Here is an 18,060-nt window from a genome sequence, read left to right on the forward strand (position 1 = left end):
TTTATCGAATGTATTTTAAATCCTGCGATTGACAGGAATCAAGACTTCGACTCTCCTTGAACCAAATAAAATATGGAATCTTGAATAAAGAGATATTGATAGATTTGTCAATAGCCTTAAATTGTCTACGTTAGCTTAGAGCACTAGCTTAATGAGTAGCACAAAGGAAGCTTTTAGGTCACAATGTATAATTATCCATTTTAAAATATAATAATTCTATTATGATAAGTTTTATTTGCCAATCACTTATTTGACATATATAAAAATGTTGATTCTTTTCTATTATTAATTGTTTTTACTTCATTAGTGCAGTAAAATCCATTATGTGTTATAGGAATGAAAAAAAGAATTGAAAATTTATTTTTTTTAAGCATTATACATATATTTTTAGTAGAAGTGACAAGGTTCTTTTACTGATAGGTCGATTTTAGGTACAAACACCACCTCAAAAATCATTAGATTTTTTTAAATTAAAAAAAAAAAGAACTTAGTATTCTTTGAACATTTATAATAATACTCGTAGCAAAACGTTCCTCAATAATAAAAATAGCTAGGGGATTATAATAACCTAAGGAAGTTGCTTCTGCCTCTTACTATCAATTAACTTGAAAAAATTTATTTCTGAATAAAATAAAAGAATTTCATCACATTTTACTCGGTTTCTTTTAAATTTTGATCCACTAAATAATATAAAATAATATATGCAATAAATAATATATTGTAATAAATATTACATTTATATTTATATGCAATAATATTCCCAAAAGTCAAGAACATTTGTATAGATCAAAAAATTTTACACGTAATAATATATGATAAAAAATATTAAGTCCACTGTTTCTAATTTTAATTTAAATATTGTAAATAAAAAATATTTCATATCTGCAAGAATGTAATTAAATAAAATTGCTGAAAAGTGAACATGAAAGACATTAATCATTTAAAATATAAGGTAGTCCTTGATAGTGAACTATACTTTGATCAACACGGTTTATGATTATACATTATTAAATTATTATTATCTAAAAATTTTTAATATATATAATATATCCACATTAGTTTAGAAGACTAGATCAGTTATACTCGTTAAAATTGATTATGTTCTATTAATCTTTGGATAATCTTTTAACAGGAATAGTGCATATCTGAATGTACCTTATTATTCTGGAATCATCCATAAGTATAAGTACATTAAAATAATAGTCTCACAATCCAAATATCTATAAAAAATATAAAATTTTGATTATAATACGTAAAATACACGAACACCTTTTGAGTTCCCTTTGATCAAAGAGTAAGCTTTGATCGGCCATCTAAATATTGTTTTTGTAGTATATCATTATCCATAGGTCTATATTGCTCTACTAATTCTAATTCTATTGTTACTATGTCGTCACAATAGTGGTATGCCCGGTTTGTACGGATATTAAACAATCTTCCTTATGTACCAGACCGTTTTTGACCTGGAACTTTATCGGAAATACATATTTATTTAACATATTTAGGACTTTACAAGCTACTAACACTTTCGGGTGAGAAAACGTTTTCCTGTTTCAAGACCTTGTATTTTGTAATTATTATTATAAATAAATTGAAGAAACATTAAATAAAAATTAAAGAAATAAAAAGTTTGATTTGAAATATTTATCGTAATGTATGGTAATAACTTTATCAAATTTTTAGCATGAATGGTGTATGTATATTTCTGGAAGTATGGAATAAATATATAACCTCCCTAGTATTTTCTAGAATACTCGAGAAAAGAAATAAAAAAATATTAGAGTTCTTCTTTTTGGTTCTTGCTCATATATATATATATATATACATATACATATATATATACATGTATATTATATAATGCACTATATATTAAATGCAATGTATACTATAGTAATTTCTATTAGATAATACATGAGAACACGTGATTACGCTACCACCTGGCGATCATCATTTGGCATTTATATTCTTGGCAAGGCATCGCTGTCACTTTCTAAAGCCAAGAATCTAGCTATGAGAAGTATTTTCACACGATTTATTAATCTAACAAACACCTGATCTAAAATACTAGTCACTAGAATATATAAAATATTCGATTCCGGTACTTAACTTTAAATAGGATTGATGTTACTGACATTTCCAGATCAAAATACTACAAATCTGTTAAGCAGTATTTTGAAATTAAGCGATAATGCTATATAACATATTGTATCAAGGAATAGTTACTAAAGCTCTCCTTAATTGCAAAAGCAGAATTGGGAAGAGTTGAGATGGCTTCTTAGTATCAATTGTTACACATCCTAGTATATTGTATGGTATATCCAGCTCAAGGTATTGCCTATATGAGTACTCTAGACGTCTACAGTCACTAATATTTGCAACTTTATTAAGGGAAAATGAAGTGTGGAAAAAGATGTGTATAATAACATTTTTGCAAAATAATCTTATTGCAATACTAAACGTACTTCAGTATTTGAATACTATTGATGTCATCACTAATATAAGTATATATTAATAACGGTTATAAATAATTCCACTTAGTCTTGTAAAGTTAATATTTCAAAGTACTTTCTGATAAACAGCAATGATGCAATTAATCTATTTGATTACAAAGTTGTAACGATATTATGTAGCAAGAAATGTATAATAGAGATTTTCTGTATACAATTTTTAAACTATATACAAAATTTCAAAGATAAATCTAAATTGATACGGTTTGGAAACTAAATTAAGAGAATAGGAAGAAAAGCCTTCTCTTAGGTAGTATATTTGAAATATCACACTTAATTCCAAGTAATCAATTAACTAAGAAAGTAACTTAATAAGTTAGTAGATATGTGAGTAAATTAGTTAAAAAGTGAATAACCAAGTAATTAAGTAAGTAACAATTTTAATTAATTAAGCATGTAATTAAGTATGCTAAGTGAGTGAATGAGTAACTAATTAAATAGGTAATCAAGTAAATACATGGGTGAAAAAGTAAGTAAAAAAGTAAGAATATATGCAAGTATGTAAGTAAGTAAGAAAGTAATTATGTAAATAAGTAAGCAAATAAGTAAGCAAGTAAGTATGTAGGTAAGCAGGTAAGTAGCAGGTAAGTAGGTGCACAACTAAGTAACTAACTAATTTAATAAATTAAAAAGTAAATATCTAAGTTACTTAGGAAGTAAGTAACTAAATAACTAAATATAGTTAGTGCGGACTCTTGTTATAATATTATAGGAATCATTATTAAATTCAATTAGTTTTAGTTATATTAAAGTAAATTAGTGTACTCTGAATTACAAATTTGACACTAATATCTCAATAAGTATCTCATATTTAAAAATCGAAAAGCACGCAACTATAATAAAATCATCACCATTTGGGTCTGATTACTTGTCATTGTAGAATTGTGTGTGGATTAATTAAATGATAACTAAATTAAATGATTAAAATATTTACATGTCAAGTATTCTTGTTTGTTGTATTAAATAAAACAAGATATGAATAGAATATATTATAATTAAAAACTTATCTGATACTAAGATTAAGATTTCTATGCACACCTTTCGCAAAATTCTTAAGGTTTTTTTGAAAGAATTACTTCCAGTTTATTTATGATCGCGCACTTGAAGTTATTAAGTAGATGTCAATCACTAAAACAACCTTTGCGACATTTCAATAAAAATACGTAAAAAGCGTTGCATTTAAATAAAATATTATTGCCAAAAACTGCTTTACCAAAAGTTACTATATGATAACAGTCCAAAACAGATTAATTTTTGTTAAATCAAATCGAACATTTCTTATTTCTCATCGAAAAGGGTTTGTAAAAAGTAACTGGTGCTCGTATATACCTATATTCATAACTAATAATTAAAGCAATAATCCAAACTGCAGATCTATATATATATATTATAAAGAAGTCTTAAGAAGTATTGTTAACATAATAATAAATCGTTGATAGGAATATAAACACCTATTCTGTCTTAGTACAGGCGCACATAGAACCCAATTTTTGGGACACTTGATACGCGTTGTATATTTTTCTTATCAAAAATTTCACTTTTTGCTCAATCAAAACAATCATTTTATTACTCATTCAATTATTTATCAATAAAGCTTTGAATACAATTTTTTTTCCAAAATCCATTCAACTCTTTTCACAAATTCTTTAAGAGAAACAGTTAGTTGCTCTCCGGCCTTGCTATTGTGAATTTTGAAATTTTTTTGAATATAAACAAAGTATTTTTGTTTGTTTTATAAACAAAGCTTTTAAATAACACTAGAAAATATAAACAATTTCTTATAAATTATAACTAAACAATTTTAATAATGGGATCTCAAACTTCGACGATGGCACTCGGACATTAATCTTCTTCTCCTTGGACCTATCAGTAATTCCTCCTGCGCTTTTTCGAGTTCTTCCTTCTCTCTTTTAGCATCAGCAGCAGCTTTCTTGATGTACATAACTCGGAAGAATTCAACAAAATCAATATTCTCAACTTTACCACACATTTTCTGCATAAACGGAAAGTATCTAGGATATTCCTTATATTTTAACATTGCATTGTACAAGGAGGTGCGTTGTTGTTCTTCATGTAAGTATCTTTTATGTGCTTCCTTATGCAGTTTCCAATTGATTGAACTCATTAATTTTCTTTGTTCAAATAGAAGATTCGGTTTCAGGAAAGGGAATAGTGCTCTAAATATTAATATTGGAGGATTACATATATAGAATTAACTGAAAACAAAACATTGTAATGCTTACTCCTTGAAATGATAGCGCTGGTGTTTGAAATCAATTGCATCAAATGGGTCTAAGAATTTATGTATTTCGCTTGTGCTTCGTAATGCCCTAGGCACTTTGCAATACGTGCTAAAAATAAAAATATATTATATGAATAATTAATATATGGATATGTATACATTTCTATTGTTTTAAAAATAATTTATGTAAATATATTTAATAGTAATAGTTAACAATAGTAATAGTTAACTACTTCAAAAACATTCCTGTATTTCAAAAACTTCAATAGATATATTATTCTAAACATTAAAATGAACATCCAAAAGGATTATTTAAAGTATTATATATAAACTGATTAAATAATTGGATAAGTTAAATTTATTTGTAAATTATTTAACATTTCAGAGTAGAGTAATTAAAGTCAATATACGATTGTTTTTATCTTTTCTTAAGTAAGTTCCAGTAAAAACAAGCCCTATGATACATATGAGCGTGAAAGTAAAGATTATAGTATTCAGATCAATTATTAGATCGTAATTGCAAGTGGAGGAAGAATTTCGCTTCAGCACATCTATTTGGAATATACACTATGGTCGTTAGAAAAAGGTGATGAGTATTTTTACTTTTTAGAACCATAAAACATCCTTCTCGTTTGCTTAAACTAACTTTTGTGTTAAGAAAGGTCTATTCTATTAGCATTAAAATTATTAAGTTTTATTATCAAACTGGCATTTACCAAATAAAAAAATATATTGAGCAAGTATTTATTCTTTTTTTTCCAGCAACATACTTCAGTATGGATTTAAAACAAGATGATATAGGATTCGGCAGGTACACTTAATATGTGATTTATTATCCTTGGGTAAGATCTTAAATATACTTTGTTTTTTCTTCTTAAAAAATTTTTTTTTTTAATTTTTCATAGTCATTGAAAAGTTCAGTTAACAACAAAATTGATGTACTTATAACTATAGCTTCAACATCTCTCACTCTTATTCAATTTGTTTTTAGTTAAGTGTACAAATGGGCTCTTCCATCTAAATTACTAGAAAACTATTTATTATATCATTAATTTATTTTTATTTATTATTTATTTACACGAGAAATTTTTGTTGTAACCCAGATTTAAATTACAGTTTGATACTGGTTAAGAAGATTATAATATCTCTTGCGTTGATTTTATTAGGGCATATAGACTAAAGAGATTTCTTTGGGTAAAAATTAATTACGGGATGTTTTGAAAATTTATGATTTTTAAGCAAATATCACATCATCAGTAAAAATCATCTTGAAAATATTAAATCCTCTAGTATTGTTTCCTAATCAATTCATCACTACTCACACTATAACCGTGATTTTTTAAAATTAAATAGATGGCATCTCAAAAGGGAAAAAATAAGTAGTTATTAGGCTTGAAATATAATATAATGATCACAACACTTATACTATATTCAATATACCATATATCAATATATGCAATATATATATTGAGATATATCTCAATGGATACATATTCCATTATATATTCTAAAGCTGTAAGTTTATGTGATCACACACCATTCTTGTGATGTGAGGATCAATAGGTGGCCAGATATACCAAGATGAAAAGTTAATAGGAAATTTTTGTGTTGAAATCGACTTTAGTGGTGGGATATAATCTACATTTTTTTAAAGAAGAAAGCTAGGAATTAAAGATAAACCGTGTCGGATTAGTTTTGTTTTCTAGGAAGTGAAAAGTCTTATGAGATCCATATGAAGTATTTAATGCAACACAATATAAAGAATAATAAATGTTGAAGGAATTTTTGAAACAGATCTCAACCCTGCATTAAGGTTGTTTAAGTCTCATGCAGTATGAATATTTGTAAAAAGTTTTTCACTATACTGTAATACTATATAGTAATATTCATTTTATGTGTGCTGTATAAAGCATATAGATTATATGAGTTTGCAGTACGATTTTCTTACCAATAGCTTTCTAACATAGAAAATATTCTGCGTTCGAAGATAGTTTGCGTTTAAGTAAGTCTTCTTTAAAATACAATACCGAAATACTTTGCCTCCGTCGCATATAGGTGGAGAAAGAGTTGAAACCAAATATTCCTTAGTAAATACATTCTGCTCAAAAAGTATCCGGATTTTGTTGTTTGTTAACTACTCCTTAAGTAATAGACCTTTTTCAAAAATTTTTTATGTTATGTTGGTACACCCTTTCTTGACATATGGTACAAATTTGAGCGCCATCTGTCAATTAGTTTGTTTACAGCAGATGTTAATGTGAGACTACCTCAAGTGCATGTCGTTTTTTACTATGGAAAATTCTTTTTTCTATAGTGTTTTGACCAACACGGCAACTTTGTCATCGCTCAGGCACCATATTCGCCAGATCTGGATCCGTGTGACTTTTTCTTTTTCCCGAAACTCAAATTGCACCTTTGTGGTAAGCGTTTTGAGTCAATTGAATCGGTAAAAGAGAATTCGCTGAAGGAACTAAAAGCCATACCTTCACGGGCCTACGAAAAGTGTATGGAAGATTGGGTTAAGCGTTAGCATATGTGTATCGCTTCTCGAAGGAGCATATTTTTTGAAGGAGATAAAATAAATTTGAAATAAAATTTAAATTTGTGTGTTTTATTTACAAAATCCGAGTACTTTCTGAGCAGAAGGTATTAACATTTCAATTTTGAACATTTACATATTAAAAATCTGAAAGTATATAAAAGTATTAACTCGGCTAGAGTACATTGAAAAATTTTATTTTCTTTGTAATTGTAGATCAAAGACTTTTCAAAGAGATAACCAAAAAAATTGAAAATTTTGAGTTTCCTAGTGTAGCCTCATAATTCTTTTTTGTTGGATGTAACCACAAGTCCGATAAATAATTAAGTATTCACATAATATTAAAGATTGTATATAAATATACAATTCTGCAGTATTTCTATAAATGTTTAGGCAATGTGATTTAATATATATTGATCTCTTCAACCTTCTGTACACCAATGCACTTAAAATTATATTCAATTTTGTGGTAATTTTAGATTAAAATATTGTATGGGTATTTAAATTATTTAAAATCTATATTTTAAATTACTGTCTTCGATTGATACGAAGAGTTTTACTACAGAAATATAATAAATATATTAATTAATTGTCAACGAAATGCAAATTTAAGCACGTATTAAAAAAAATGTCATGAACATAATTATGATAATATTCATGAGATTTTAAGAATAAATATATACACTAAAAAGAAAATATGATCCATGCCATAAAACAATTTGATGTTAGTTTTATTCTATACCATATTTCATATAAAATCTATCATATTGTGTATGCACATGCATACTTGCTCTTAGTGTAGGGTACATGAGACAGTTTCATATGACCATGTGTAACTTGTCATCATATACTTTAATGTAAAACACTTCAAGATAGTTTTTATTATAAATTCCATTTTATTTTTTGTGTTATCAATGTTGAGAGAAAGCTTTGCACTCAATGTGTGAATCGAGACAAGTAGCCAACAAACTCATAGATAGTCTTAAACTAATAGTTGCATTTCAAAATAGCAGCGGTGAAGACCACACAACAAACACGAAATACGAGTCTACGAGAATGACTGACACTGTACCAGAATATTTAAGTGTTGATCTATTTGAGAAGGTCATAAGCAATTATAGAGGAGAAAGTATTAAAATTAAAGATGTCAAATTTAAGGTGATCAGTTCAAATGGAGACAACTACTGCAGCAATGTGTATCGAGTATGTTTGAACTTAGAGGATGAAAGAAAAGAGCAATCTACATTAACATTGATTGTCAAAGATTTGTTTAAAGAGATAGCACACTTGCAGTTGAAAGAGTTGGATATGTATAATAAAGTACTTAAAGGCTTAAGTGATATCTTAAAAACTTCTGGAAATGATGATTTAGCAAAAATTAAATTTTCGCCATAGTAAGTAAAAGCTGTTATTGTTTTAATAATATTTCAGAACGAAAAAAAAAATTAATTATTTATTTATAATACAATAATACATATTGAGAATATTTTATTCTATTTGTTTATCTGCCATACATTTTTTATTTCAATATTAGTTGTTTATTGGCTACAAGAGAATTTGGGGAACTCTATATTTTTGAGGACTTGACTGCAATTGGTTATGAAATTGGCAGTCGCTGGCAGGGCGTAAGTGAGAAACAAAGCTATTCTACAATCAAAAAATTAGCACAGTTCCATGCTACCTCGATGGTACTTGTAGAGAAGGTAAGGTTTGCTTTATATTTTAGAATTGATTTAATAATTTGATATCAAATTTTTATTTCATTTATAATACAATAATTTTATTATATATATATTTTTTTTTCATTATTCATTGACATTATTTTTTAATATATTTTTTAGTATATTTTTTTATATATTATGTATTTGTTTATTTTATTTTTTGATCAATTTTGATCAACCACAATTTTTTGACATATGTGTATACAAATATATGTTTTTCTAAAAATTAAAATTTGTTTCTAAAAAAGGTTTGCATATGCATTTTTGAATTGTTTTAAAATGTTGTATTTAAAAATTGTAATTAATGTTATATTTTTAATTATGAGATTATTATATTATTATTACAGTTTATATTGTCTAAAAAACTTGTTTAATTAAAATACTTATAATAATTGTTCATTAAAATGCATTTTTATTACGATCATGCGTTAAGTATTTGTATTTAAATTTTTTGAATAATAATATAATAATATAAATAGTAGTAATAATAATTATAACTACATTTATTATAAGTATTTCACTTCTATTAATCTTATACAATAATACTGTTGATATTATTATTGTTATAGTATTATTATCATATAATAATATATTTTGGTATTATATTTCTTACAAACCGAAATAATTGCATTATTGGTTTGTTTTTTACTATTATTACAGCTGTTATAATTATTATAATATTTTAAATTATTACAAAAACAATTCTCGCCTAGATATATCAGAAAACTATATATATATTCCTTTACCATGCACTAACCATAGTTTACAGCAACCGTGCAATCAAAAATAGGGACCCAAAGTATGACATAAAAATAAACTGCAAATATTTTTGCGAAAAGTGTTCCAGAGAATTTGTGGAGCTGTACTTAGTAGCTCATAATATCAACTTTTGCAAGCAATAATCTCTTAATGAGTTAGAAAAGCTATTAATGTACCCAAGATATCTGACAACCGTAAGTGTTTTGAGAGTATTCACCATTAGGGAAACTTGTATGAAAGTGGATGATATATTTAACAAGATTATAAACCAACTAGTTAAGCCGCTTTATAATCCTTGAATCTAGTCCAATTTTTATTTAGGACGGTTTTTGATTGCTACATATCTCTAAACGAGATATCAACGCAACTCAAGATCTCTCTAATCGGGGTTTCTGGGCATAGAGATATTTTCGGCACTTGTTAAGCAGACGAACTAGCCAGAAGGAGTGCTTCAGTACCTCATTTGTAAGAAGCCGATAAAAGTGTCTCTCATCTGCTTTGTATTTGCGCAGCTCATGCACAGCGGTGACTCGTTACTTTAGGAGCGCCTTTCTTTGACGATTTTGATCAACTACAAGACCTTTCAAGCACCGTCAAAGATTCCAGATGTCTTTAAATACTGAGTTTTTAATAATTTAATATGTTTCAATTGTATCTAGATTTGTTATATGCATTAAATTATTAATTATTTTAAATAACTATTTTATTAAATTAATATTAAATATTATTACTTTTGTTATAATAATTTCTGTAGAGTTTTTATAGTTTAATATTTAGAAGTTTCGGTAATAATTATATATTTTTATAATTATAGCAATTATTAAATTTGATTTTATATTTCAAAACTACAAAAGTTAGATTTAATTATTGACATTATGAATAACGTAAAAAAAAATTTGCAAAAAATGTGATATATGTTATTGGATAGAGTAAACAAGTTACCGATTCGATTATTGAATATAACGAAGTTAGTTGAAATAGATATTATAGAAGATGATGGCATTGATAATAATAATGAAATGTCTCTGTCTCTGCCTCAGTTCAAATTAGTTCATATAACTAAAAATCTACTCTATTGTTTTCATATATTAGTTGTATTAATTGTACTTAAATTATATTTATTATATATAGAGATTAAAATTATAATTATTATTAAATGTTTAATAATTTTAATATTGATATTATTAATGAAATAAAAATAATTTATGTATAAAGGTATAACTACATATATCTAAACAAAATTATTAAAACAATATTTTAAAAAGATATCTAACTTGAAATAATGACAGTGCCTATAGTCAACACATATTGTATAAATACAAAAACAAAAAAAAATTAATAATTATTATTTTAAATATTTCGTCCATATTTAATTATTTCAATAACTGCAAATTTATACTTCTAATTATTATATTATTGTATATATATTATTATATTAATTACGTTTATAATTAAAATTATTAATATTTTATTGTACAATATTTTTTAGTTTAGAAAAATATCTACGAATTCTAATTCACAGTTTAAAATTTTTTAGAATCCCAGCATTATTGATTTAATCAAGGATTCTCATTTTAAAAATGGCCCTCAGGATTTTTCTGCAAATTTTGTTTATGGCAACATAGAGAGTGCAATTAAGTATTTAGATTCTCTTGAAGGCTTTGAAGATATGGCAAAAAAGGTGCGAGATAATTGCAACAATTTTTCAAAGAAAATTCAGGCAGCTGTAAATACTGACCTATGTCAATTTAAAGTATTAAATCATGCCGATCTTTGGGTGAATAATATATTATTTAATTCTGAAGACGATGCAGTATTTGTATGTATATTTTATTTTTTAAAAGATATATCTTTTAAATAAGATTATTTCTTACAGCTTGATTATCAACTATCATTTTACGGAAGTCCTGGTATCGATTTAAATTTCTTTTTACACACCAGTGTTCGATTGCAAATCGTACAAAGCAACCGATACAAGTTTTTAAGATATTATTACAACAATCTAAAGTTAACTCTGAAGAGTCTAAAGTATGAGAATATACCAACCTTCGAACAACTAATAGAAGAAGTACGAAGAACAGAGTTTTATAGTTTTTATGCAGTTGCAGCGGAATTGCCATTGATGTGTTTAACCCCTGAACAGTCTAAAACTATGTCTGTTCCGGCATTTTCAAATCCAGAGATAATGGAACAAATGCGAATGGAGTTGTTTTCTAATGAACGTGTGAGAAAAACACTTGAATACTCTTTGGACCGATTAAATGAATTAGGAGTTTTGGATTAATAATTATGATAAGTAATTGTAATTCTGATGATATGGAATCATATAAAAGCGCTATTAAATATAACTAAACTAATTACATTACATTATAAAGAAGTATTTACATAGTTATTTTAAATAAATGCTTTAATAATTTTAAAAACATTATGAAATATATATTTGTACAGTAACGCTAAATTTTTCTGATATAAACTTTCTATTAACTTGTGGAAGCATACATATGTTAGAATTCTAATAGTACTGAATAGTACTTTAGTCAAGCTAGATAAAATTATGCGTAGCAGAGAAGGCTTTAGCAAGTTCTGCCTTTTAAGTCTCTTATACTGTTATGGATAATAAATACCTGTATTTTGTGTTTGTAAAGGAGTTGTGACCTAACAATATATACAGCGAGAGTAACTTAAATCAGAGATATTGACTATGTATATGCAAAAAAATGTATGTATCTTTTAAAATACCGATAAACTAGAAATAGTGTTTAAGTTGCTGGCAAAACGAATGAAATTTGTTAATTATAAATAACAAATTTTTAAGAAACTTCTATACCCACATCAAGTTGAAAATGCGAAACGTTGCACCAATATATGATATAGTGTTCTCCTAATTATACTTTAGATTGTAGATTAACATCCTTTTTGTTCTGTTTGGAACTTGCTTCCTGATTATTTTTATAAGCTCACTAATATAACCTCACTAATATTCTTATATATTATATATATATTAAAGCAATTATATATTAAAGAATTTTTTGTAGTTGTTTTAATTTAACTTCAAAATCAAAAAAATTTTACAATAGCGATTTCATTATGAACATAATAAAATATATCACAGTTTCTTTTCATTTAAATTTAAAATATATAATTAATGATCACTATATTGCAAGAAAGATTCATTGATTAGCAAAAAGTAATAAAAAAAATATGCCAGTTATATGCACCAAAATTGTTTGCTGGGATATAAATTTGAACAAAAAATTGTTAGTGTTTTTTCTTAGTAGTTTATGGACAGGCATTGCTTCACATATGGCATATCGTAGTTTCGATTGTCTTTACACATCCGTAAGCAAGTTTTTATATACATAAGCATATGAAGTGAAATAAAGCAGCGAATTTATATATCAAAGAGTTTTACAAAACCAAAAGTGCAATATATATCTATAACTTTATATATCATATCACTCTTTCTTTAATTTAATATAACAGTTATCGTTAAAGAAGTTTCATTTGGTGGGCTACATTACTTGAAAGAATATTGAATGGACACTATATTTTGAAAAACAGTATTTTGGAAGTGTCTATAAGTCAATTATTTAATATTAATATGGTAAAATGAAACTTCTTCACTTAAGTCCAGTCTTAATTTAAATCTTAAAACTGACTTATGTATGATTTAAGTGAATAAAATAGAAATATATATTTGTTGTACTGTACATTTAGTACATATAATGCTCATAATGTTATTTTACTACAGTATATTGTTACTCCTAACGCTATTTTTATTTTTATTGTGATCACTCTTGTTTTCTTTTAGTTACTTTGAAAGTAGATATATATATATTAAAGATGCTTTAAAGATTCTAAGCAGATTTTACTGAAGTAGTCTTCCCCGAATTTACTATATTTGTTTTAATCCATTTAAAACCAATATTGTTGCCTTAGAACACTTTCATTTATCGAACCTGCAAACTGGGAATGACTCAACAGTTATATGTATTTTACAGATAAGTCCGACATTATCTTCACTAATAAATTAAGTACTGTGCGATTGCCCCAGTTGGGGAATATAATATTATCAATTAAAATCTTTATGAGCTGTAATTACAATTTTTGCAATTCATGGTTATTTTTATCGCTAAGTAGGTTTATGTTTTGTTTTTATATGTGAATTCAAAACGGCTTTCTTAGCTAATTGTGGAAGATTCGCTGCTACTTCCACCTCAACTAACTATGTATGTACTTTCCACACTACTTAATATTTTTAGTATAGTTTAAAGAGAACTATTATATGTTGCAGTATTCATATTTTATGTACGATATAATATAGAGTTCTTAACTGTCGCAGTTGACCGACAAATTAATATATTAAAATTTATGATTTCATATAATAGAAGCAACCGTCTAATTTATTTATGTTAGTATGAGTCGAGTATGACCGGCATTTTTTACGATATTTCGTCTCTGATAAGTTCTGTAATTGTTTTATTGATGTTTAGCGAAAAAAAAGTTGTCGAATTAAAAGCTCTTCGTTCAGTGAGAGTAAAGTAAACATTAAAATAGAGTGAGCACACTTTAGTAAAATAGTTTAGTGCTGTCAAAACATTCAATAGATGAACACGTAGTATTTTTATAAATTTTGAAATGAGCAGTCCAATCAAATTACCACAATTTTCAAATGAAGAATTTTTTATAAAGGCATTAAAATCAACATATGGCGATGATATTAAGATCAATAACATTGAATTTAAACTGATAAGTGGCAGTGGTGATAATTACTGTAGTAATGTATATCGGTTTCATATTACATTCAAAGCCGGCACTAATGATGAAACTTTAACTGAAACATTAATTGTGAAAGATTTATTAGATATTATAGTTAAAAGTAATACAAAAGAATTTGATATGTATGAAAAGGTTCTGAAAAAATTAGAGTCTATAGTTAATGAGTCGATAACAACTGCCGATAAAAAAATAAAATTTGCGCCAGAGTAAGTCAAAAAAAAAAAGTAATATATTGTTCTTCATCAATAATTTAAAATTTCTTTATCAAATTAAAAAATGTGTGATATTGTTTTATAGATGCTATCTACTAACTAGGGAATTTGGTGAAACTTATGTATTTGAAGATCTAAACGCTAAAGGTTATCAAACTGTAGATCGTTGGAAAGGTTTAAGTGAGTCACAATGTTTTGCCACATTGAAGAAGTTGGCAGAATTTCATGCAGCGTCGATGATTTTCGCAAAAAAGGTGAGAAAAGGTTGAATTGAATAAAATTATTGAACAAGTTTATATATTATAATTTGTTTAGATAATTATTACTTTTAATTAAGTAATTTTCTATATGTATGAACCTACTCTTGCTGTTAAATTGTTCTTAATTAGTTTCATATATACCTTTTATTATAGCATCCTGATTTAATAGAATTAATTAAAGACTCACATTTTAAAAATGCTCCCAATAAACTAATGTTAGTAATAAAAGAGAATATCAGGGCTGGAGCCTTGTACACCAATAAACTGGAAGGCTATGAAGAAATCGTAGAGAAAATAAACAAAAATATCGAATGCTTTGTTGAAAGAATGGAAGCTACTGTAGATGACGCTGACTGCAGTTTTAAAGTGATAAACCATGCAGATCTTTGGTCTCCAAACATTTTGGTAAAAGGTACCCCTGATGACACAGAGGATGTTACATTTGTAAGTTTTATAAGAAATTGAAAGTAATTTAATATTATTTACAAAAGTAATTTATTTGCAGTTGGACTTTCAATTGTGTTGTTATAGCAGTCCTGGCATTGATTTAAATTTCTTATTACATACAAGTTTGCCATTGGAACTCATGCAAAGTAAACGATATGAATTTATAAGATATTATTATAAAGTCCTTAAACAAACTTTAAAAGATTTAAATATGCCTGAGATTGATATACCGACATTTGATCAGTTAATGGCTGAAGTGAAACGCACGGAATTTTATAGTTTTTATTGTGTTCTATCGGAGTTACCATTACTATGTTTAAATCCCGAACTTGCAAAACACATGTCCATCATTTCATTTACAGACACTGAATTCATGGAAAAGGTCCACCATAGTATGTTTGATAATGAACGCGTTTGTAAAACTTTAAAATACACGTTAGATCGTTTGAATGAATTGGGGATTTTAGACTAAGAAATAAAAATATAAAATGCCGTCGGAATGCTGCCAAATACCACCTATTATTCATAAAGTCCTTTTATAAATACTATTTATGATTGATAGTAATAATATGATAATAAAATAATAATTAATTGAAAAAATTAGAATTAAAGTGCCGTTTCCAAAAACTGGGTCTTATAAGTTTGTCAAATTATAAAGTACTACAATGGTACAATGGAAGTTTTGTGTAGTTTTGAATTGGTCTTCTTCCAAATTTCTAGTTATATATGTCAAATTTCTCAATAGCTGATTCTTCTAAAATGCATTGTCAAGTAGCCGTGATTGGAAAATCGAAACAATATGTTTTTATTGGGTGAAAGAAAGTATGAGTTTTTAATAAGTAATAAGTTTAAGAATTGTTATTTTAATATTTTTTATTTCCAATTTTTGTTAATAATGTAGTATAAGAAGTTGCATTTATGGCAATAAAAATGTATTTAGATACCTGTATATTTCACAGAACATTCCAATTAAGTACTATTAATAATAATTTAAGGCAGAGATTTATTTTCTTTAAATTATTTAGAATTTCCAAATAATTCACAGGCGATATTTTGCTAAAAGTTTTGAAAAAGTTTGTTCTGAAAAATTAAAATTAATATCTAGTTACTATATTGATATGTCATCAGTTCATTAAATTTCCAAAATCTTCTCAACGGAATTTTACCGATTATAAGAGTGCAGTAAGTGATAAGCAAAGGCAGCACTCTTATCATCAACTTTCGTTAGTTTATTTTATTCCATTTCTAAAAATATGTAATATAATAATAATGCAATTATTATCTTCAGAAACTATTTTCGGTAAACATTTTAGACTCAATTACAAACTTAATTACTATTTTGTAAGACTTGACTTATATTCACTCTTTGATAGGCCAGTATACACCAGTGCCGAAACATTTTGCATTTGAATATATTTGGATTTCCTGCTGACTTATTTAGAGGTCGTCAGTTGAAGTAATTCCACTTCTAATGAATCTGGCAAGATTAGAATATCCCACTGTTAAGTTACATAAATAAATAAACTTGGTAGAGGTACCAAATTGGAGTTTACAAATTTAGTTTTATTTAGCAATTGTGCAAATGAGTGTGTATATAGAAGAAGAACCATTTTTATATTGTTGTTTATTTTAACCAAAAAGTCAATCATTATCACAATTTAGAAATGTGTTGAAAAATAAGACTATTGTTAGCAACTGACAAGAAAAAATTACATCTAAATTTATTATATATAAGCCAACATTGGAATAAATTAACAACATTAATGCTTAACTATTGTATGTATAACATCTAAAAGTAAACAATGACAAGCAATAAATTGGAGTGGTTTTTTCATATAAATATTGCTTCCAAAAATTAATTTTATTAATTTACATAATTTCGATGTGAAAATTGGACTTATCAACAAAACATAAATTGCTATGCAACATGACGATGATGATTAGTTTAGCAACATTTATGTAGCAAGTATTGTTGCTATTGTTGTTTCGTTGTACATTTATTTATATTATTTATTTAAAATAGTTGATTTTAATATAGTTATAATAACTTGAAAAAATAAAATGAAATCAAATGGATGAGATGAATTATATATATTTATTAATTAGTATTATAGGTATTATACATGTAAGTTGGTAACGGGCGAGTTAATATCTTAGCAACATGTTTCGGCTGAAGTTAAAATTGTTTCGTGGTGGAAATAAGCACAACATATTCCCTTGTTTATTACAGACAATAAACATAATAGTTATTATAAAACTTAGTCGGTAAATACAGTGAATTGGTTTTAGAAGCTAATAAGCAAAGACGTTTCTGTTTTCCTGAAAAAGTAATTATATATCATTTTAAAAACACATTCTTCACAAGAAACACTATTTTTTAACCATTTAGGAACTGCACTATAAATATTGTGGATAGCTTCCGATTTCTATCACATTTGTTTTTACCAATCAGTAAAAATTTTTATTTTTATAATTAAAAAAAAAAGACAATTTTTAACGGAAAGGTTTCCAAATAAACTCCGTATTTAATTATGATATTTTTATATAAGTGTTTTTTTAAAAAAATTGTAAATCAAATTAATTCTTGTTACTGA

General features: G+C 26.3%; 3 protein-coding genes across 3 annotated transcripts in view; 2 read left to right on the forward strand and 1 right to left on the reverse strand.

Moving 5' to 3' along the window:
- Positions 1-4,244: 4,244 nt before the first annotated feature.
- LOC119672302 overlaps positions 4,245-18,060 on the reverse strand; it is a 39,824-nt gene continuing 26,008 nt past the window's right edge. Inside the window, exons 11-12 of the mRNA XM_038083348.1 lie at positions 4,751-4,858; positions 4,245-4,684 (exon numbers count right to left, since the gene is read on the reverse strand). Coding sequence (XP_037939276.1) covers positions 4,309-4,684; positions 4,751-4,858 — 484 coding nt within the window. The 3' untranslated portion in view covers positions 4,245-4,308. The remainder of the gene's footprint in view (positions 4,685-4,750; positions 4,859-18,060) is intronic.
- LOC119672651 lies at positions 8,294-12,133 on the forward strand. Its single transcript, XM_038083799.1, has 4 exons — positions 8,294-8,682; positions 8,823-8,991; positions 11,306-11,587; positions 11,645-12,133. The coding sequence occupies exons 1-4, from the start codon at positions 8,345-8,347 to the stop codon at positions 12,050-12,052; spliced, it is 1,197 nt and encodes a 398-aa protein (XP_037939727.1). The 5' UTR covers positions 8,294-8,344; the 3' UTR covers positions 12,053-12,133.
- Positions 14,368-15,984, forward strand: LOC119672477. The gene is made up of 4 exons (XM_038083567.1): positions 14,368-14,753; positions 14,845-15,013; positions 15,173-15,463; positions 15,525-15,984. The coding sequence occupies exons 1-4, from the start codon at positions 14,407-14,409 to the stop codon at positions 15,936-15,938; spliced, it is 1,221 nt and encodes a 406-aa protein (XP_037939495.1). The 5' UTR covers positions 14,368-14,406; the 3' UTR covers positions 15,939-15,984.

The sequence above is a fragment of the Teleopsis dalmanni genome, chromosome 1 (genome assembly GCF_002237135.1).
Source record: "Teleopsis dalmanni isolate 2A chromosome 1, ASM223713v2, whole genome shotgun sequence".
In the NCBI taxonomy this organism is placed as follows: domain Eukaryota; kingdom Metazoa; phylum Arthropoda; class Insecta; order Diptera; family Diopsidae; genus Teleopsis; species Teleopsis dalmanni.